The 23,695-nt window shown below is 34.2% G+C and overlaps 1 protein-coding gene across 1 annotated transcript in view; it reads left to right on the plus strand.

The window, feature by feature from the left end:
- Mys45A (SDA1 domain containing protein Mys45A) overlaps window positions 1-23,283 on the plus strand; it is a 66,979-nt gene extending 43,696 nt beyond the window's left edge. Inside the window, exons 12-21 of the mRNA XM_076506607.1 lie at window positions 674-732; window positions 1,991-2,067; window positions 2,772-2,869; window positions 3,624-3,700; window positions 4,693-4,804; window positions 11,555-11,652; window positions 12,249-12,475; window positions 12,943-13,027; window positions 22,480-22,632; window positions 23,174-23,283. Of these exons, the coding sequence (XP_076362722.1) occupies window positions 674-732; window positions 1,991-2,067; window positions 2,772-2,869; window positions 3,624-3,700; window positions 4,693-4,804; window positions 11,555-11,652; window positions 12,249-12,475; window positions 12,943-13,027; window positions 22,480-22,632; window positions 23,174-23,218 (1,031 nt within the window). The 3' untranslated portion in view covers window positions 23,219-23,283. The remainder of the gene's footprint in view (window positions 1-673; window positions 733-1,990; window positions 2,068-2,771; window positions 2,870-3,623; window positions 3,701-4,692; window positions 4,805-11,554; window positions 11,653-12,248; window positions 12,476-12,942; window positions 13,028-22,479; window positions 22,633-23,173) is intronic.
- Window positions 23,284-23,695: the final 412 nt, after the last annotated feature.

Raw genomic sequence — 23,695 nt, forward strand, 5'->3', positions numbered from 1 at the left:
TTGAGCTTTTGCATTATTAAACTTGGCCAAACTTTCTGTAAAGTTTCAATAAAATTTACTTTCTGTAATGTTTCTAGTGAGCATTGTAGCATGAGTAAATTTGATATATTGTACCAGGCAGAATTTGAATTTTATGAAAAAGGCAATCTAACTTTAAAAGATGACATTTTCATTTTATTGCAGTGTGGGAAGGTTAATTATAATGAACAGCCTTGAGAAAGACATTTATGTGTGTACATAATTGAAAACTTAAACATTAACTGCAGTCAGAATGTTTATGAAGTTAACTTATTCTGGATAGGCTGCAATAAAGCACTACAATATCAAGCTTCCTAAATGATGTATCATTGTTATTATTTTTTAATATATTTTATGGGACTGAACCACGTTTTTGCTATGGTTGAAGAACCAAATTTTTGTGCACATATGTTTATTGCATTTATTTCTTAGGTGATGTATTTGACATGACAAAATTTTTTTATGATTTCTTATTATTTAAGTTTGAAATTTTCGAGCTTTGTGCTGAGTCTTATAAAGATCTTCTGAAGAATTTAGTATGAAATGAAAAACATGGTCCTGCAAATAAATAAGATATCAGTAGATATTAATAAGAAGTGACAAACAAAATATCTTTTATGCATGTACATGAAGTTTAATTACAAACTTCTTTCAGATGTCACACGGATTTTACAGTATAGTGCCCAAGCTGCACATGAACAAGTACCCCCAGATGTAAGTAAATTTATATTTTATTTTCTGCTTAAGTCATGCTAAATTTATATATATAAAACATTCTTGGAATATTAGTGTATAATATTTTCAAAAGTATATAGGGTTTATTGCATTTTATTTGAATTATTTGTGCATATTAATGTAGTCATGGCAATTTCTAACAAATCAGTGATGCAATCTTGCTATGTGAAGATTTATAGCTGAAGTAGTATAAAAACTGCTTAAGAGAGATACAACAAAACTGTTCAAATTTTGGTGAACCAAAGGAGGAAATTTCATTTTGAAAAAAGAAACTTTGTGAATTCTTCATGGAAGAGATAAAATTAATGCAGCAGGTTATTTATGACAGTAACTGGCTCTGATGCAGTATTTAAAATCAATTCAAAGAAATACCCTCATTAGCAAAGAGAAAAATGGGGGGGACCTCTGACAAAACGTTTTTACAATTATGCAGGATACATATCCTAGCATAGTTAATGAGATTGAACAACTATTTTAATTTGATAAGTAAACATTAGTCACAATTTATCAATTTATCAGGCACACTATTTTCAGAAACAAATTGTTAGTAAAAATTTGTTCTTTACATAACCTGATTTTTTTAATATACAAAATACTTGGTATGACAACCTCAAAATAACTGATATTTTGTCTAATATATGAAGATATTAAATAAAAATTAGTGGAAGGAGATATTGGACTATATTATTTTTTATTAATATCCTACATAATTTATTGATTGTTAATAAACAAGGTTTATTGTTTTGGAGTACTTTATTTTTGCCCTTAAAAAGCTATTCATTTCTCAATTCAAATTTTATTTATTGCTTGCTTGGCTAGAACAACTGTCACCTATGGAAGAGTGTATTGTATAGGCAAAATTAAAGCTATTTCTCCAATTGGTTTATAGGAGGAGAAATGGTACCACATCCACCGATATGATGTCCAATAAATAATAGACCAGTTGAACTGGCTTTTTTTGATAGCAATTGATAACAATCTGAATCTGTTAAACATATTTAATCACTTGTTAGAAGGAAAAACAGTAGATAACCATGGAAAATAGATTGTTGAGAAAAATATGAGACAAACAAAATATGCCTTTGTTTTTGTAGGTTTGTAAATCTGGGTAAATGAATACAACATCTATATTTACTTTTAACTATATGTTAATTCAGTGAAGTAATTTATCTGACATTGTACAGCCTGTATAGTCATGTAGTTTGTTCTTTCATTTAATTTTTTTTCTTTCTTTTAGACTTTGGAACCATTGCTTAAAACCATAGCTAATAATTTTATTACAGAAAGAAATTCATCAGAAGTAATGGCTGTAGGGTAAGTGTACATTACAGTTGATGATTAAAATACAAAAGTAGTTGTTTTTTTTTGTAAATTTTTTAGATGCCCCATTTTTTGTGTATTGGAATTAAAACACAGTTGTTTAAGAAATTATTAGGTTTTAAAAACAAATTGCTGAAACTATGGCATATTTATTTAAAAATTCCTTTTAATGTGCACATGCATATAGGATAGAAGTAGCTGAAGTAACATGGCATGTCTGACAGGACTCTTTAGAGACAATTAATAGACATCATTGTAGAAGTTATTTACATTTTTAAAAAAGAAGAGGGAATGTAAATGACTTAGTGCTCTTCTTATGATAAAATTAGAATGTTCTTGTTTGTATAAGATGATTGGATGACAAAATATTCTTTTGATTGAAATCCTTGTGTTTGATATTTATGTTAACAGAATATTTGTTGTAAGTTTATCACAGCAGTTGTTAACATAAAAAATGTGTATTAATAATGACCTTATTTATAATCACAAAAAAAAAGTTAAAACTGAAACCTATGAAGTTAAATTGAGTAATGTTTATTGCTAATTTACTTTCAGCTTTTGGGATCATAAGGTATCAGTGCATGATTAACATATGTTGCATTCTCTAAAGTAGTTATTGTTTTCTTTATGACTTAAATGTACTAAACTTTTATTTTTACCTAATCAATAAACATAATTCTTGCACATTTTATATGCAGCCTGAATGCTATCAGGGAGATTTGTGCAAGATGTCCACTGTCTATGGGAGAAGATTTACTCCAGGATCTAGTGCAGTACAAGTCTTACAGAGATAAATGTAAGATAACAATTTTTATTATGTTAATTTCTTAATTTCTTTTTTTTAACATTGCACTACACAATATATAAATATTAATCCTTTTTGACCTATAAAACTTAAACTTTACATCTTTAAAATACTATAATATTTGTCAAGTTTTAAGTCTTGCATAAAATATTGATTAGATTACTCACTAAATGGTTTATTTACAATATAATAATTGGTACATATTATAGTAAATGTCAGATAAGCTGCTTGAGCATTAAGTAGATAATGGAGTATATAAATAAATCATATTTTGGTCACTTTATAACTTTTTGCTATTGTTACTTTGTACATTAGTTGTTTCAAGGAAATGGTTAGTTTCAACCTGTAGTACGAGTAATGGAGCATAGTTTGCCACTGATATTTTATGACAATTTGGAAATAACATTGAGGAGTTATCAGTTAAGAAATCTGTATTAGCTATGAAAGTAGCATATGGAAGACATCCAAAAGTACATAATGTATTAGAGGTATTACTCTGCAAATGTTATGGAAATATTAACTGAGTAGAATGACAAAAATATATTATCACTATTACAGCTTTCTTTTTGAAATACTTGTTTTTGGCTTCTGTTTTAATCCTAAATTTATCTTATGTATTTGTATTCACGATGTTCGTATTTTATAGTTTATTTAAAATATCAAGATAAAATTTTGAAACTTAATGTAGCTATGAAAAGTATATTTTTACTTCCATTTTATGTTTCTTTTTTGCATTTCTGTAAAGCTGTGATGATGGCCGCTAGGTCTCTTCTTCAGCTCTATAGAAGTGTTAACCCAGGACTACTGCTGAAGAAAGATAGGGTAAACCACTTATTTTTATTTCTTATCATACCATTTAATTCTACAAAGTTTAAAACAAGTTCACATCCTACAAGCATGAACTTTCTTAATGAAAAGAAAATGACTTGATGTTCCAATATATTACATTATTCAATTGTATTACACTTTTTATTTTGGTGTCCTTTGTTTCGTGCAACCATGGCTCATAAATAATTTTTTTTTTTTAAACTGGAGAAGATGATAGATTGTCTTGCAAATCTTGGAGTGTTATAATAAACTAAAGTCATATAAAACTCCACGAAACAGCAGCATGCTTCATTGTGCTAATGAAGGATGATAGAGATAGTCTTTCTACATTTGTTGGAAGACTGTTATAAGTGATTTTATAATTGGAGAAGTTAGAATTTAAATGACTTATTGTCTTAATATTTCTGTTATCTAATATCTTGTCCAGGAAAAACATCAGTCTATTTTTATTATGTGTATATGTTTCATAATCAAAATAGATTAGTGTTTCCCTAGACAAGATATTAGATAAGAGAAACATTAAGACAATTCATAACATATTAATCATGTCATAAATTAAAATCAAAAACTGTTAAAAGTTTAATTTTGTTGTCATAGATATTACAGAACCAACAAGTGCATGTTTTTGGTTCTTCAAATATAAGTTTTAGTTTTTTGGAGCAGGAAATGTAAAAATTTTTTTTATATTCCGTAACAAAAAATATATTTTTTAAAAACTATTTCAGTACTGCCAACCCACTTGTGAAACTTTTGAAAAGTCTAAACAAATTCTATTAAGTATTTAAGTATTACTCTACATTTAAATGCTTTAAATCCAAATTTGGACATTAATGAAAGAATATCTAAACAAAATAAAACATTGTTTATATTTTATACCAAAAATGGATCTACTGATAATTAGTTACTTTATATATGAAAAGAATCATTTAAAAATTAGAAAGAAAGAAACTGAAAAAAAATCTAAAACTAATGAATTGGTTTTCTAGGGTCGCCCTACTGAAGCAATTCAAGAGCTGAAAGTAAGACAATATGGGGAACTTTCAGCCCTTGATTATTTACCAGGTGCTGAAATTTTACCAGAAAAAGGAGAGGACAAAGGTAAATCAATTTTCTTTCGTAAGAAATTTGGTTTTACTCTTTATAAGGCTGAACCTCATTCTGTGTAACTAAACATGTATCACTAAGTAGAGAACTACAATCACTCTCTCTTTATTAGAAGACTGACAAAATATGTTTACAATATACAGAGGATTTTTTTTGTGTGTGGTGTTCTAAATATAGCACAGATCACAATGAATTGAAAATTTTACCATGTTGTTATTCTGGTAATATAAAGTTTAAAATAAGATGAATGCAGCCGTAGCAAAAAATATTGCCAAATTGTGTTAATTCAATTTTTTTTGGTGGTTTTTGTGCTGAACTGCGTATTTGAATGTCAAAAGTTCAAAACATGTTTAATATGTCCAGTTAATATTTCACTTGCATTTGTAGACTTGTTATAAATGTTACAGTAAATATTTTACTGCCCAGTTAAGATTTTCATACAGATGGCTGGTGCTTATTGGATACTCTCTTTGGTTAACATTCCTAAGTTAAAATGGCATTGCTTAAACATGGGGGGTATAGCACCTGGTTATTTAGTTTGTCTGGTATATAAGATTGGAAACGCCAAATATCACACTCACTTGATGAGTGCAGGTACAAGTAAAAGTATTATTTAAGAATTATTAATATAACTTACAGTTTATTATTTAAAATTTCGAAGTTGAATTGTTTTGATATTTGAAACAATTGAAGAAAGAAAGCTTGCAGCTCATTGCTTGTTTCAGAATGGAATGTTTCTGTGATTTTATATTCTTTGAGAAATTATCACATAATTTAAGAATAACTAATAGGAACACTTGTAAGTAATAACTTCATTACTGCATATTATTTGTGTTGTTAACTAACTCTTCCCTCTTAAAAGATATTAAAATTGTAATGGAGTTGATAAATCACATATATTGTTATCATTGTTAATATTTAAGATGTGAAGTTAATCATACATTGTTGATATGTTTATTCATTGAGTACACATGTACAAAAAAAAATACAAAGTGTGACATCACAATACTTCCTGTTCCTGTCATGAATGATGTTCTCCTTGAGTTATTCCTTACTGTAGGTGGCAGCACTTATCTCAATATTCTTAACACTCCCACTTAATTTTAAGTTTTACACAAACTTACAATTACTGTCAATAATCTTACAGTTATTCTAAATGTTTTACAATTACTTTCAATCTGTTGTTATAATTGTCACTTTATCTGGTTCATTTATCCATTGGTGCCAGTCCAACATTATCTCTGAACCTTTCAAATGCATTTCTAGCAAGTGGCTTTGTAAGAATGTCAGCAGTCATACTGTTTGTGGGACAATATTCTAGTTTCTAGTTTTACTGATCCGTTCTGCACACATTGGCGAATGAAGTGGTAACAAATATCAATGTGTTTTGTTCTTGCATGACCCATTGGATTCTGTGCCATGCCGATTGTTCCTTGGTTATCTTCCATAATACAAACAGGGTTGTCAACTTCGGAACCTATTTCTTGCAGTAGTATTCTCAACCATACTGTTTCCTGTGCTGCAAGACTCAAGGCTATATACTCTGTCTCTGAGGTGGACAGGGCCACCGTGGATTGCTTTTTGCTAATCCAACTTACAGCTGCTCCTGCTTGAATGAAGATATTTCCTGATGTGGACTTCCTATCATCCAGGTCTCCAGAAAAATCTGTATCTGATTAACCATTAATGACGTCTCCTGGTACCTTTTTAAACTTAAGACTAAGATCAGCTGTTCCTTTCAAGTAATGCAGGATTCTCTTTGCTGCTGTCAAATGTGCTGTGTTGGGCTGAGCACAATATTTCGATATTGCTCCCACTGTATATGCAATATCTGGTCTTGTTCCCATTGCAACATACAGAAGGCTGCCTACCAACGACTGGTACAAACTGCGATCAACCTGAGTGCTAACACCATCATCCTTTTGCAGTTTCACGTTTACATCTGATGGAGTTGCAACTGCCTTACATTTAGTAATTCCAAATTTCACCAGCATAGTTTGGATGTACTGTCTTTGATTTAACCATACACAGCCATTCTTTTCATCCTGAACAATACTGAGTCTAAGGATGTAATAGAGCTTTCCAAGGTCTTTCATGCAGAATTTTTTCTTCAGTGCTTTCTTTATAGTGATTATTTCATCATCACTATCAGCAACCAAAATAATATTATCCACATATACTGCAACTATTGCTAGATTTGTTATAACAGTGTGGTGACTGTTTTAATCCATACAGTGGTTTTTTCAGTTTACACACAAGGTTTTCCTTCCCTGGAACAGCAAAGCCTTCTGGTTGTTCCATGTATATCTCTTCACCCAGATTTCCATTCAGAAATGCAGTTATGACATCCATCTGGTGAATTTTCAAGTTGTTCTGCACAGCAAATGCAATCAAGGATCAAATTGATGCACAGTGCACTATTGGGGAGAAGGTTTCCTCGTAATCCAGACCATAATTCTGCGAGTAACCTTTGGCCACCAGCCTACTCTTGAACCTCTCTACATTTCCAGTATTTCCATACTTAACTTTGAATACCCACTTACAACCTATAGGTTTTCTTCCAACTGGTAATTCCATCAGATCCCAGGTGTCATTTTCTTGTAAAGACTGAAATTCCAGATCTGTGGCTGACTTCCACTCCGTTGCATTGTCATTTGACATTGCTTCACTTAATGTGCTTGGCATTAACATACTGCATAAGTTTGCAGTGTGACAAACTGATTCATTTGCTGCTGTCATATCAGCATACTCATCATATCCATAGCGGATGGGGGTTTTCCTGTTTCTTGCTGGTCGTTCTGCTTTATCATTAGCTTTAACTTTGTTTCTTGGTCCGCTATCTGTTCACTTGATGAGATATACTCATTTGTCACAGGCTCTTGACCAAATTCTGTTTCATTAAAGATAACATTTTGCTGTATGAAAATCTTCCTGGATTGTTCATCATACAGTCGATATCCCTTGGTGCAGTTATCATATCCAATGAAATGTACCTTCATGGACTTCATGTCTAATTTCTGTCTTGACGCATCTGGCGCATGTGCATATGCAAGACATCCGAACACTTTCATGTGTTCTACATCTGGTTTCTTCCCATACCATCTCTCATATGGCATACTACCATCTTTTATTGCCAATGTGGATACTCTGTTACCCACATATGCTGCAGTAGCAACAGCTTCCACCCAGTACATTCTTGGTAACTTAGCATATGACAGCATGCTTTTCGCTGATTCCACAGGAGTTCTGTTCCTTTTCTCAGCAACACCATTTTGTTCTGGACAGTATGCTACTGACATCTCATGATGAATGCTTCTTGACTATAAATATTGCTGGAACTCATTTGACGTATATCCTCCACCATTATCTGTGGTTTTTATGGGCTCTCCAGATTCATTTGAGTACAACTTCTCAAATTCCTTGAATTTCTCAAAGACTTCTGACTTCTATTTCAAGAAATACACTCTGCAGCATCTTGAGTAATCATCAATAAATGTAACAAAGTACTTGCTACCTTTAATAGATGGAGATTGCATAGGACCACAGACATCACTGTGTACCAGTTGCAGTCTTCCCTTTGATTTGATTTCTCCCACTGACTTAAATGGCTTCCTGTGCATTTTACCTTCAGTGCATCCCTCACAGAAACTGGCTTCATCAGACTTCTGGAATTTCATTCCACTTAAATTTCCACTCCTGACAAGCTTCTGTAACTGTGAAACACTGACATGCCCTAGTCGTTGATGCCATATTATATCCAAGCCATTCATGCTGCTGTTTGAGGCTACTGAGGCATTCTCAGTAACACTGGTCTTACAGTCCAGTTGGTATAGACCATCATCCTTTCTTGTACTCATACCATGGAGTTGTCCTGATTTACCTCGGATGTAACAGCGATTAACTTCAAACTGCCCAATATTTCCTTTTTCAGTAGCAGCTCCTACTGAAAATAGATTGCTAGCTAATTTTGGTATATGAAGAACACTGCATTGTGACATGCTTTGAATTACTGACTTTAAATGTCATTTCTAGTTTAAAGTTTCCAACTCCAAGAGCTTCAACAGTTCTTCCATCACCAATCCTAACTTGCTGAGGTGTGCTAAACTTGTGATAATTTGATAATATGTTCCTCTGGTGTGTCATATGCCTAGATGCACAAGAATTCACCAGCCATTCCCCATTTCCTATTCCTTTATCCTGGTTTGTTACAAAGGCAATACCATTGTTTCCATCAGTATAATCTTTTGCCACATTAATATCCACATTCTTAGCTTTGTGGACCATTTCCTTCAGTGTTGGACAATTGCATTTTATATGTCCCTCTCTGCCACACTTGTAACACTTGAAGCTGTTACCCCTTTTCTTTGTTTCTTGTTCCATGTAGTTTGAAGTTGCTGCAAGTGGCTAATGCAGTTGATGATGTTTCATTTGATGCAGTCCTTTTCTTCTTTTGTTCTTCATTAATCAGTGCCTGTTGCTCACATTCTAATGAGATATCGTCAATTTTGGTTTCCAGGGCTGTTTACAATTGTATCATAACTAGCTGGCAGACTACCAAGTAAGGTAACAATCTGATCTTCTTCTGCTATTTCTGCCCCAACTGCAGCAAGCTGATCTGTTAATTCCTTCATTTGTTTCAAATGTTCCTGGACTGTCATGCTTTCTTTCATCTCACATTGAAAATACTTTTTTTTTCAGGAATAGCTTGTTAGCTAGTGTGTTCCTATCAAAGTGAGCACGCAGTACATTCCATGCTTCCTTAGGAGTTGTGCATGAGGTGACAAGATAGAGTTGTGCACCTTGAATATTCAGAACAATTGTTGAAATGTTCTTTCCCTTTCCCTGTTGAAATCTGCCCTTGTTTGATCATTGACTGTCTCTGCCAATACCTCTGTTTCAGTCACATGGTCCCATAGGCCTTTTCCTCTCAGTAAATGTTCCATTTGAAATTTCCATGTGGCCCAATTATTTTCTCCCAACTTATCAATTGATATTTTATCTTCCATTGTCAAACTATTTTAACCACAACTGTAATATTCCTTTCTTTAATTTAGATCTATTTCTCCCTTTATATGACTTGAGAAAATAGTGTCAATCAATATATTGCTTACAGTTTATCTTGGTATTTCACAATGGCTTCCAGACAAAGGAAACAAATCACCCAGCACTTGTGATAAAGTATCCATGTAAATCCTGTGCCATCCAACAAAAATTGTCATCCAAAACTGTTCTATAGTAATCCTCAGTATCTCCTGGATTACTTGTACTAACAATTTTAATCCTGTGCCATCCAACAAAAATTGTCATCCAAAACTGTTCTACAGTAATCCTCAGTATCTCCTGGATTACTTGTACTAACAATTTTAAAACAGTTTCATCTGTTTAAGCACTATTAGAGCATTCCTGGGCCCATAACCTGTTGATATGTGCTTATTCATTGAGTATACATGTACAAAAAAAACAATAACCACAAAGTGTGACATCACAATTATTCCTGTTCCTGTCATGAGTAATGTTTTCTTTGAGTTATTCCTAGCTACAGATGGCAGCACTTATCTCAATATTCTTAACATACACTTCATCAAAAAACTAAATGTAATATAACCTATAAGTTTCATTTAATTTTTTTCTATAGGCTGTTAAAAGATATTAAATTTTTCATGTACAAAAAAGTTGTTAAATAACGTATAATGCTGTTATGAAATGCTTTCAGTGATGATATTTAAGACTTGAGGTTAATAAAATTATGCAACATACACCTCATTAAAAAGCTGAGTGTAATATACTCCATGAATATCATTTATTTGTTTTTATAGGCTTAAAATACTGTTAAATAAAATCCTCTTTAGTTTAGTCTGTATTGTATCCAACTTAACTATCAATTTATTAAGATATTACTTTTGAAGTGTTTGCTTCTCAGAGAAAAGGTAGATATTTTTATGAAAATTTTAGCAGCATGTTTGTTTGTACTTTTTCTATACAATGGGCTACATTGTATAGATTTTGTTTTAGACTTTGAAAGTGTGATACTAACCACATGTAAGTTTGGAATTTTGTACTGCTGTAAAGAAATAGGAGTTCCTTTTACAATTCCCAATGGTTACGTATTCAATTTTTAGACAAATACCTTTCCTAACTTCTGTTATATATTTAAAAATAAACCTTACAATGGTAGAGTTGTATATCTATAATTAGAGTATTAAAATGGAGGAAATGACCAGTTTCTGAAGCAATTGTTGTTTATACATCTATTTGTTTCCAAAGAAATACAATTTTGACTTAAGTGAAATAAAGATATAAGGTTAACATTAGACACTTCTTTCAAAACTAAGCTGGGAAAAAAGTATTTACAAATTGTACTTTCAGTGTTTTGAATAGGAAATAGATCTGATGGAATTTGAAAAACCTTAAGTTACTGTGTAATAGCAAAAATTAATATTACTATATCATTAAATCACATACACAATGAAATGTTTTGAACAAGTTTTTCATTCCAAAAATTTTTTTTGGGGAAAATATGCTTTTATAGATTTAACATTGTTTGAGTTAATAAAGCTTTTTTATTATTTTGGTTCATATTTCAAGATGTTTACCTAGTTTAAAATTCATTAAGAAGCATTGTGTTCATGTAATTTTAGTGCAAGGGAAAGAACAAATTATTTTAAGACTGACAATTTTAGTTTATTAATATTCACTACATTTTATATAAATAAAAATACTGATATGTTTGTATGCACTTTGAAGGCTTGGAAAAAAATAGAAAAAGCAAAGAAGAGGAAAAGGATGACAGTGATGGTAGTTGGATTGATGTGTGTCATTCTTCAGATGAAGAAGGTCTTGATGTAAGATGTTTATAAATATTTTTGATTTAAGCTTCACAGCCTCTACTATAGAATTTGAAGTTCAATGTTTAAATGATGAAGAATCGTAAATTAAGTTTGGATTTTGAGTTTAATGAGGTCGAACCATATTTATTATAAAAGTAATTATTTATTATAGAGAGATCATAATACTCTTTGAATGTATTTCACTTGAATAAGACTTATGTTCCATTTGTTACTTTTAGTTTTTACCAAGTTTTTACAAAGCCCATCAATCTATAATGTTGAGTTTTCATAAAACAAGTGACATTGAAACTCAAAGAAAAGTCTTTCCAAATGAGGATTTGTTGAATATTACCTTCAAAAGTGTATATAAATTTAGTATTTTGCTTGAATATGAAAAATTTGTACTGTTTTGTTTTGTTTGTTTGCTGTACTTCTGATAACAAGATTTCTAATAATTGTTTTCATATTTATAATGTTTCTGATAGAGATAGAAAGTATTTTTGTACTGAAAAATTAATTTAGATAAATATTGATTAGTAAAAGAAGGCTTTGAGTGCTGTGGAAATAAGTGTATTTAACTGTAGATTATTTGAATAACAATGATTTATTAGGAAAAAGGAGATAAAAGTAAGGAACAGTGTGCATTTGGAAAGAGTGGTATCTCTTTGGAAGCTAAAGTTTCTAAAGCAACAGACATTTCCCAGTCTCGAATTCTCAGTCAAGAAGATTTCCAAAAACTCCATGTAGCTCAGCTAGCAAAACATATAACATCAACAAAGGGTAAAAAATCTCCAATGAAAAGAAAATCTGAAGACAAAGATGGAAATATTAGTTCTCGGTAAGTCAACTTACACAAGAGCGGAATTTTTTTTTATTGCTATTGAAATGTTTTATTTACATGTAGTTTGTTGCTAAAGATTACTGAGATCTTTGTTTCAAAACATGTTCAGTTTGTTTTATAGTTTCAGTAGTTTGAATATTATATATTTTTCATCCATTACTATTAAGTGATATATAAAATCTCAGTAGGTATATTTCTGGCTGTACATAAGTCAGATTTTGTTATTTTGTTTATCTAATGTATTTTACTGAAAAAAAAACCCTCAGGAAGTTTAGAAAATAAAGTCTTTATGTATGAAGTGTTTTCTTCAACTATCTATACTTTTATATACATGCTTCTCATCTGTGGTTATTTTAGTTCTAACTTATTTTATAACTTTCAGGTTTCTGTATGAAGCATTATTGTGTTAATTTTGATCTGAATGCTTTATGTTTATTTCTGTAAAAAACTATTATTTTTGTCAGAAAAGAACTTGTGCCACTTTGTGATATTGAGCGTATTAATAAAAGACCAAGACATGATAGAGAATCAAGACTTGCAACTGTCATGGTAAGTACACATAACAACTTATCTTGTAAACTGTATATTTATTTCATAGCATTTTTGATTTGTAAATTTATGTTTTCCATAGTAGCAAACTTCTTGCTGAAATACAAAAAAAAAAAATTTTTTTCTTATGGCTGTTATTCACAGTGGATATCAGTTGATATTGCTTTCTTTTTTTATTGTTACACATTTGATGCACAGCTGGATGTTTACAATTTATGATAACGTTATAAGAATGAATGCTGAGGGATTAGAGCCCCTTCCACCACTGATTCTAGGTGATAATTGTAATTATGAACTATTTTCTGCAATGCATCTTCCATTGCAAGAGGCTTTTGCAAAATGCTCTGAGGTTAATGTTTTCTTTATCATCTTTACATGTTTTCCAAAGTACATCATTCATTTACAGAGACTGTCTGTCTGAGCAGCTTTAAGGTGCAAGAGTCCATGATATCTGCAAATAATAAACATACATTTCCATTTCTACTGCCATCTTGTAGAGGAAAGATATGTAGATTATTAGACAAGTGCTTTATCTTGATAGTTATACTTTATTTGCATCCAGTTTGTATAAAAATGGTATTTTTTTTGCACAACATGGTACCAGTATGCTAATCTGAAAACAAACTTCATCTTTCCATTTGTCTCACTTCTCTAGATGTTTAACTCTCTACATTTCCTTGAAAACTTTACAGTTTGACATAGTAATTTCAAGAAATTGAGAATAGTTTAAAACCCAATTTTTAAGTGGAAATTGCTTGAAAGACTGAATCTATCAGGTCATTCCTTTAATATCCAATTTTAGGTTCAGAAAAAAAGAAAGGATTTCAAATTCTTTTAACTTTATTTAATCAATAATGTATGTTCCATTATTTGGCATCTTCTGTGTTTCAAGCTCTTTTCCATCAAGATAATTCTGCAAACTTCAGAACAAGTGCTAATTAGATGGAGCAAGGTCTGGAGAATAGAGAGGATTTGGAAGTTTTTCCCAGTCTAGCTCTTCAATCTTTGCAGATGTGATCCTTGCTGTATGGGGCCGTGCATTATCCTGGTGCAACACAACACCTTTACAATTGATCAAAGCAGGCCTCTTTTCTATTAGTGCAACATTCACATGTTGACAGTAGAAGTCTGATGTAATTGTTACATTGAGTGGCAGAAACTTAAAGTGGATCACACCAACAATATCCCACCAAATGCTTAACAAGACTTTCCTAGGGTGGAGATCTGTTTCGGGCTTTGCTTTAGCCTGTTTACCTGCACTGAGCCATTGTTTGTGGAGCTTAACATTCTTATAAGATATTCATTTTTCATCTCTAGTCACTGACCTATTCAAAAAAAGTGAATTACATTTACGAGAGTGCAGAGAAGTGCAAATGTCCACTCTTGCTCTAAGGTTGACTTCTGTCATCTCATGGGGGACCAAATTTCCAGGTTTTGACACCTTTCCAAGCTGTTGCAGATGGTGGTGAACTGTTGAATGTGTTGAATTAAGCTTCTGTGCTAGTTCTTCAACTGTTACAGCACAATCTTCATCAAGTGCAACTAGCAGCAAGTTATCATTAAACTCAACAGGAATACCTAAACTTGGTGCATCACTTAAGCTTTAGTGACCTGATCTGAGCTGAAATCCCCCTTGGTGTGGATTCCTGTACGTGGTGAGGGGACCTCCCAGGGAAGGTTCTGTCCTGTCTGGTTACCTTCTCTGGGATCTAAACATCCACCCACGTGTCCAACCCTAACACACCACTTTGGCCTCGATTTCCTGTAGACGGGCGGCCTTTGGGTGGCCCTCCTTGGGTCAGTCGGCTGGTCCACTTGGGCTAGAGTCAACCAAGTACCAGTGTTGGAAGTTCTCAACGGGTGTTGTGCACATTGTACCTGATGCTGGTGTTTGGGTATAGTGCTCACGAAACCCTGACGTTGCTGCATTGTCCTTGCATGACTTTATAGTGCGTCCCCTTGTAGGGCTCCATGGTGGGTGGGGTCAGTGGGTACCGAAATTTTTCCTTTTTCCTATGGATCCTCCAAAAAATTTAAATAAAATTGTGAAAAAACAGTCAATGGGTAAGCGACCACGTCTTGAAGACTCTGAACAGCGATCTTCAACATCAGTAACACACGTACCTCATTTTTTTATATTACATTCTCTTTCGGAAAAACCTTTAGGGCAAATGTTCCCTTTTTTATTCAGAAGGGACTAGAGGGACTTGCTGGCTCTCCAAAGTCAGAAAAGAAACTTCGATCTGGTGACATATTGGTTGAAACATCCACATCCCAACACAGTGAACTCCTCTTGAATTCAAAGGCAATTGGGGATATACCTATTGAGGTTACACCTCATGCTACTTTGAATTCTTCACGAGGAGTTATTGTTGAAAGGGATTTGAAGAACGTTTCCGAGTCGGAGATTCTTGCTGGTCTCTCTACTCAAGAAGTTTCTGCAGTGAGACGCATCTCCACTCGCAAAGATGGAGTTACACTGCCAACAAATACCCTCGTTTTAACATTTACTTCACCACGTGCACCTGCCACCATCAAGGCAGGTTATCTCATTTGCAGAGTTCGGCTATACATTCCAAACCCTCTTCGATGTTTCCAATGTTAGAGATTCGGCCACTCAAAGACATCTTGTCGTGGTTCCCTGACATGTGCTTGTTATGGAGGCAAGGACCACGATGCCTATGACTGTGACATGAACCCACATTGCATCAACTGCAATGGTTCTCACCCCTCTTACTTTCATTCTTGCCCAAAATGGTTGGAGGAAAATGAGGTGCAGCATTTGAAAACGACACATAACATTAGTTATCCTGAGGCTTGGAAATTGCTATCCACTACTCCATCTCGGACATATGCTGCTGCACTTCATTCCACAATTACAGTGGGAGTGCAGACAGATCTCTCTGTGCCTCCAAGAGAATCGTTTTCAAAACAAATGAAAAGCCTTTTGACCTCCGTGGTTAAAAAGGTTGATGAATCGACTTCCACACCCATCTCTGTTCCTCCCATACCTTCCAACAAACCTCATGATCCACGTCCTTCAGTTTCAAATACAGGCATTTCTTCTGATACATCTTTTTCTCACACCACAAGAGACAAAACAATTATTTGTTTGCGTCCTCAGTCACTGGATTCCCCTTCCAATAACAAAAACCTGCCTACTCGACCCAGGGCAGGATCCATGGAGGTTGATAGACCTCCTCCGACTAAAGACAGTAAAGAAAAAAGACGTGGTCGTAAACCGAAGGGTTCCCCAGCCACTTCACCTACCGTTCTTAAAATGGCCACCTTGATACAATGGAACTGTCGAGGTTTACGTTCTAATCTGGATGATATCAAAACGCTGATTGCTTCCTACCATCCTGTTTGTCTTTCTTTACAAGAAACATTTCTCAAATCTGCTGATACAGTCTCCATTTGGCAGTTTTCTCTGTACAGAAATGACAGGTTGTGTGATGGTCGAGTACATGGAGGGGTGGCACTGTTGGTTGATCAGCATGTGCCCACCCTGTCTTTGTCACTCATCACACCCTTGGAGACCGTAGCCATCCGTGTTTCCTTGGGTCATACCATCACTGTTTGTTCTCTGTACCTGTCCCCTGGAGAGACATATGATCAATCAGACCTTGATGCTCTCGTTGAACAGTTGCCGTCTCCATTTCTAATCCTGGGGGATTTTAATGGACATCATCCCCTCTGGGGAAGTGCTGTTATTGATGGGAGGGGTCGATCTGTAGAGCGGATGCTCTCTGATCACAATCTTTCTCTTTTCAATACTGGTTCCTCCACTTACTTTCATGCACCTAGTCAGTCCTTTACCGCTATTGATCTCTCGGTTTGCTCCCCTTCATTATCCTCCCATTTTTCATGGAGGGTTGACAGTAATCCACCAGGCAGTGATCATTTTCCGATCCTTTTGAAAGAGACTGGCCGTGGTCGATGCCACCCTACCCGCATGCCCCGGTGGAAGCTAAATCAGGCAGACTGGTCCACTTTCACTGCTCTCGCAGAACTTGATCCTGCCATCGTAAATCAGCCATCAATAGACAACTGTGTTGCAGCGGTAACTGACTGTATTATACAAGCAGCTGCTCAGTGTATTCCTAAAACCTTGACACGTTTTCCACGATATCTTCGTCCGTGGTGGAATCCTGCTTGCCACATAGCACGGGAGGCTCAAAAAATGGGCCTGGGATACTTTTCGTAGATATCCCACACTTTCAAACCGTGTTGCTTTCCAATGGGCCCGTGCACATGCTAGGTGGGTAAGACGTCAAAGCCAGGAGGAATCTTGGATTAAGTTCACAACTAGCATATCTTCTACCACTAGTTCCAAGATCATATGGGACAGGATTCGAAAGGTTAATGGGCACTACAATTCTGTTTCCCTCTTGATCTTACTCTCTGATGGTCAGGAGGTGACTGATGTCCGGAGCATCGCTGACACTCTAGGTGAAAGCTTTTGCCGGGTATCTAGCACTTCTGCTTGTTCCTCCACCTGCCTGGCCAACAAGACTCGGGCAGAGCAATCACCTCTTTCCTTTCGAACTGATTGTTTCTTTGACTATAATTGTCCCTTTACCCTGGTGAAACTGAAAATGGCCCTTCATTGGTCTGCCAGTACATCTGTTGGACCTGATGATATTCATTATGACATGCTGCACCATCTATCTCCTGCTTCTCTTGATGCCCTTCTGATTGTCTTCAACCGGATCTGGCAGGAGAATGTTTTTTCTGATGCCTGGTGCCAGGCTATTATTTTACCTTTCTCTAAGCCAGGGAAAGATCCCAAGATTCCTTCAAACTACCGTCCAATTGCTTTGACGACCTATCTCTGTAAGACCTTATAAAGGATGGTTAATGCTCGTCTTGTTTGGTTCCTTGAATTAAACAACCTCCTCTCGCCCACCCAGTGTGGGTTCCATTGACAGCACTCCACCACAGACCACCTAATTCGTCTTGAAACATTTATCAGAGAAGCCTTTCTCAACCACCAACATCTTGTATCAATATTCTTTGACATTGAGAAGGCTTACGACACAACATGGAGGTATGGCGTTTTGCGAGACCTCCATACATATGGTTTACATGGCCATCTACCCATGCTTATTAAAAATTTTTTAATGGACAGGAGATTCCAAGTTCGTGTGGGTTTGACACTTTCCCGTTCTTTTGTACAGGAACTTGGAGTCCCTCAAGGCTGTGTATTGAGTGTCACACTTTTCAGTATAAAGATAAATGCCATCACTGAACAACTCCCTCTCACTGTTGCGAATGGGCTGCATGTCGACGACTTTTACATCTCATGTCAGTCGTCAAGCATGAGATATATTGAGCGGCAACTACAAACTGCCCTCAATCGTGTACGGAAGTGGACTCTGGCGAACGGCTTTAATTTCTCTCTCTCTAAAATTGTATGCATGCACTTTTGCCATCGACGGGGTGTTCACCCTGATCCTGAACTTCATATCGGTGAAGTTTTGCTGCCAGTGGTCTCGGAGACCAAGTTCTTGGGGCTTATCTTTGATCGTAAACTGACCTTATACCACACTTAAAGCAGCTTCGCGGGTCAAATGCACAAGAGCACTGAACATCCTCCGTGTCCTCTCTTCTACCAGTTGGGGGGGCAGATCGCTGTTCAATGTTAAAGGTATATCGTGCTCTTATTTGATTGAAACTCGACTATGGATCAATGGTCTATGGCTCTGCCAGACCCTTGGCCTTAAAGATGCTGGACCCTATTCATCACCAAGGACTTCGACTCTGCACTGGGGCTTTCCGTACCTCTCCAGTTCAAAGTATATACATTGAATCTCATGAACCTTCTGTACACCTTCGCCGTTTGCAACTATCTTTATAATATACTTCGAAACTTCGTTCCTTACCAAAACATCCCACCTGGGAATGTGTTTTCCCTCCTCGGTGGGCAGTACTTTTTTAGAACAGACGATCTGTCATTGCTCCGTTTGGCCTTCGCATCTGGGCGCAATTGGATGAATTGGGTCTGTCCTTGGATAATATTGCAGATTCCACAGGTGGGCCCATCCCACCTTGGCTTATTACAGCCCTCAAATGTGACTTTTCTTTCAGTCACCTAAAAAAGGCAGATACTCCAGATTGGAAGTACCGTCTTTTATTCAATGAATATCTTTCAAACAATCATTCAGTTCCCATTTATACAGATGGTTCCAAATCAGGTAATTCAGTGGGCTCTGCTATGGTTTGCTGTGGTTCAGTAGTTGCTCGCAGAATCCCCTCTACAGCTTCCGTGTTCACTGCTGAACTGTATGCCATATCTCTTGCCCTGGATCATATTGCAGCTGAGCAGTACTTCAACTGCACTATTTATACTGATTCACTTAGTTCTATACTTGTCTTGGAATCGCTACATGTTGGCTCACATCCTGTTCTCGCTGATATTCAAAACCGACTGGCCCATTTCTCATTAACAGCTACTTCACTCCAATTTTTCTGGATACCAGGCCATGTTGGTATTCGAGGGAACGAGCTTGCAGACATGGCAGCTAAATCTGTCTGCTCCAGCACCATCACCCCTATGCCTATTTCGTACATGGACTATGGTCTTGTCTTCAAGTCTCGGCTCCGTGCCAGCTGGCAGTCCACTTGGAGTGAGCAACGTGACAACAAACTTTTTCAAATCAAACCCTATATTGGACTTTGGCCATCTAGCTTCCGTAAAGTTTGGAAGGAGGAAGTTGTTCTCACTAGGCTATGGATTGGTTACAGTTTTTTAACTCATCATTTTCTTTTATCTAGAACTGATGCACCAATGTGTAGTTTGTGTAACACTCAAATCACTATCAGCCACGTTTTACTTTTTTGCCATCGTTACAATTCTCAACGACGGCAATATTTTAAACATATTTTTTCCCAGGGTCAATCTGTAACATTGGACAGTGTCATTGGTAATGGTGACTCTGTCCACCTTAATAACGTTTTTAATTTTTTAATGGCCATTAATCTTTTTAATCTCTTTTAAGTGTTGCATATTTATTCATTGCACCTTTTCAATTGTGGTTCCTTTTTTATAGTTTTAATCTCTCTCATTCAATTTGACATTGGACAATAGCCATAACATTAAATAACTCGACACCAGGACTGGAAAGGCCAACTTCAGGTGACTGACGGTGGTTTTTATACTTACCTGTTAGTCTTCCTGGCGGGTTATGATCATTACCATTTTGCTATATTAAATACTTTACAACTTTGAAGACTGGATGTCACCATTGGTTTTAACGCCATTTTCTGTTTTAATTGCTGTTTTGTTTTTACCTTCATTTACTTTTACAAATTTTACTCCATTTACTTGACTTTTATCTTTTTACTGGACATTTGGGAACTCATTATTGCGATTTTGCTATGTGTCTTTTAAAACTTCTATTCTTTTACATTTTGATACTGGTTGCTATGACACATAACCCGGAACCAGGACTGGAAAGGCCAACTTCAGGTGACTGACGGTGGTTCTTGAACTTATCTGTTAGTCTTCCTGGCAGGTTATGATCATTACCTTTTTGCTAGAGTAAATACTTTACAACTTCTCCTACTCTGCTTTCTCTCTTAACATTGTAGACTAGGTGTCAACATTGGTTTTATCCTTTTTTGTTTTACCTTCATTTCCATTTATGTCTTTTACTACATTTACTTTATTTTTACATTTTTAACGGATGTTTGGCACAGATAGCCTCGCTGCTTTGTGCCATAAAACACTAAATCAATCAATCAAACTGAGCTGAAATCACCTTTGACATTTTTTTCATTGAGAGACTCTGCATCATAAACACCTGAGTGTTCCATGTAGTTTCTGCTGTACTATTGTCTTTTTTTAAACTCATAAAGCATTATATGCCTAATGTGCTCTTCAGATAAATCCATCGTCATAAGGGTTTATTTGGTTAATGATCTGAATAGGTGGAGTTAGGTTAATTTGTTTTATTTCTCTGAACATTTTTATACACGTCTTGCTACATATTTTAGTCATTAAAGCCTTCTTGAAAGACAGAAATGAGGATGCACTTTTTGTATTAAATTTTTGGACATTACTTAGGCATAACCTGATATTTGTGTTCTGGACACCATAAGTCTTTTACAATATCTAATTTATTTGATTTAAAGATCTGTTATTTGAACATGATTTATGCCATTTTCATTAAACAGTATAAAAAATCTAAGTTTTATCTACGTAAATATGTATTTTTGGATCTCTTTTTTTTGTTTTTTGTCAGTATACAACTGATAAATTTTCATCAAGGTTTATGAAAGTTCTTGAATATTGTGTCTACATTTTTACCAACCCTGTTTATGACTGTAACCTGACCCTACCATAATAATGATAAATCTCATATGAAACCTTTTTGTAGCATTCTCTTTATGTTTTTGGATATATAATTGGTAAGATGATAAATTGCCTTAGGTTTGCATATACTAAAGTAGACTTGTGCTTAATTTAATAATACAATCCAGTTTGGTACATGTGCCAGATACTGCTTGTACAATGTCCAGAAGTTAATCTTAGAGAGATGTCTGTGAACATGGAGCTTGTTTTGTATTTGTAGACTCAAACACATGTAAATTATTTTGTGTTCTGTTGTAAGAAATATTTCTACTCTATAGTTTCAATGAACTGTTTATTCTTGATTTTTTTTTTTTTTAATTAGCTTATTACCTAACTTTCTTCACTTTCTCCAGTGCACAACCATTAGCTGGTTTTTTTGGGTTTTTTTCCAGCTTGAATCATTCCTTCTGTTGGTTTATCAATACAGTTCACCTCTAAAGGTTTTATTGTTTTTGAAAAGCCAAAAGGTCTTGATTTCTATTCTTTTATAATCACAGAATAGAAGAAGTTAGCATATAAGAGTTGTATAATGTAACTTTTCCAGAAGAGATAAATTTAAATGCCATCTACATTTGCAGACTACTATATTTTAATTGAATTGCAATAAGATTATCATGTTTTTTAATATATGCAATTGCAACTTATGAAGAAAACCAAGAACAAGTCAGCTATATACTCATATTGTTATAATTAGTCATGAACAAAACTTTTTTGTAAAATGTTTCTATTTTATAAAATAAAAATATGCAGAAATTAAAAATGTTTAGATAATTTCTAAAAATTCTCGTACATAGGTTGAAACAGTTACAGTACTGTTCATTTGATATTTTATATTAATTTATTTGTATATTGTTATGTTTTAATGAATTTTATCTTCAGTATAAATGAATGTCTTAGCTTGTTAGTTGTAAATCAAAAGTATACATCTTAATATATAAGAGTGTGTATATAAAGAAGTAAAATTAGTTTTCACTTTTTTTAACTTCATATATGTTGTTTCTTTCACTTGCAAGTACTCCAGAAAATTGCATTACACAGTATTAAGTTAAATATTTAACAAATAAATTAATGATATAAACCTTTTTTTGCTTACCAGAGTGGCAGAGAAGGGCGAGAAAAGTTTGGTAGAAAGAACACTAAAAATCCTCTTGCTGGAAGGACTCAGAAAGAACACAACAAAAATAAAGCCTTTATGATGATTAAATATAAAGTAAAAGGCAAAACCAAACGTTCCTTCAGAGAAAAACAGGTACTTTATTAATCACATTTGTTTTAGAAGTTCTCTTTTTACTTTGTTGATAAACTATTTCACCTTTCAATATAATTTTCCCCTTAGGTTTATATGTGTGAGGTTTAGTTTTCTGTTGTATTTGCAAATGAAGCGTAGTTTGATCGTAGAAAAATTAATAGCCTTGTTTAATTTATGAATAATTTGCAGTTTCTAAATAAATATAGAGCATTTTTGAATTAAATCCTCTAAATAATTATCAGGTAATTAGACCAAATTTGGAATTTATTATTTATTGCTAATTTACTATGTTTCATATTACTAAAAATGTGTTGTTTTAGAGTTTGGTATTTGATCTAAATGTCAAATTACTCAGGGGTAGGATGAACCATAAAATCTATAATGAAATGAGTTGAATGTTGTATAAGATAACTCAATGCAGATAGCCCTTGTTTAGCTTTGCGTGAAATTCATAAGAAAAACAAAAAAAACTTAAGAGCTGAAAATGTGTTATTGCTAAACTAGTTTGAAGTGTTTTAATTTTTTTATTTCTTTTTTATAGATAGCTCTACGAAACTCTCTGTTGAAGCAACAGAAAATGAAATGAAAAGATGCATATATATAAGTACTGTAGGAAAGATAATAAAAATTGAATGATTTCACTTTCCGGTATTACTGGGCAGTCTCAACTAATTGAAATAGAATATAATTATGTACTTTGAGTATGGTGTTGTATAGTAACTATTGTAAAATATAGTAAAAAGTTAATTTTTCTATATAGTAGCTATAATATTGCTTTTATTAATACCAGAAAACATTTTTGCAAAAAACAAAACAAAATTAGTTTGTTATAAATTTTACACACAAGAAAAGAAGTATGTCTGTTCTGTGAATTGTAGTAATAATAAATATTTCAAGGTTTCAAACATTTCTTGAGGTGGACATTCACAACTTATCTATTTTAGAAACTATCAGAAATTCTGCCATAGGGGTGGTTGTTTGTGTTAGCAGTTAATAATTGTAGTGTTTGTAACTCCTTCAGAAAATTGTTAAAAAAAAACATAAACATTTTTGAGAAGTATTG

The sequence above is a fragment of the Tachypleus tridentatus genome, chromosome 6, assembly GCF_004210375.1.
Source record: "Tachypleus tridentatus isolate NWPU-2018 chromosome 6, ASM421037v1, whole genome shotgun sequence".
Classification (NCBI taxonomy): domain Eukaryota; kingdom Metazoa; phylum Arthropoda; class Merostomata; order Xiphosura; family Limulidae; genus Tachypleus; species Tachypleus tridentatus.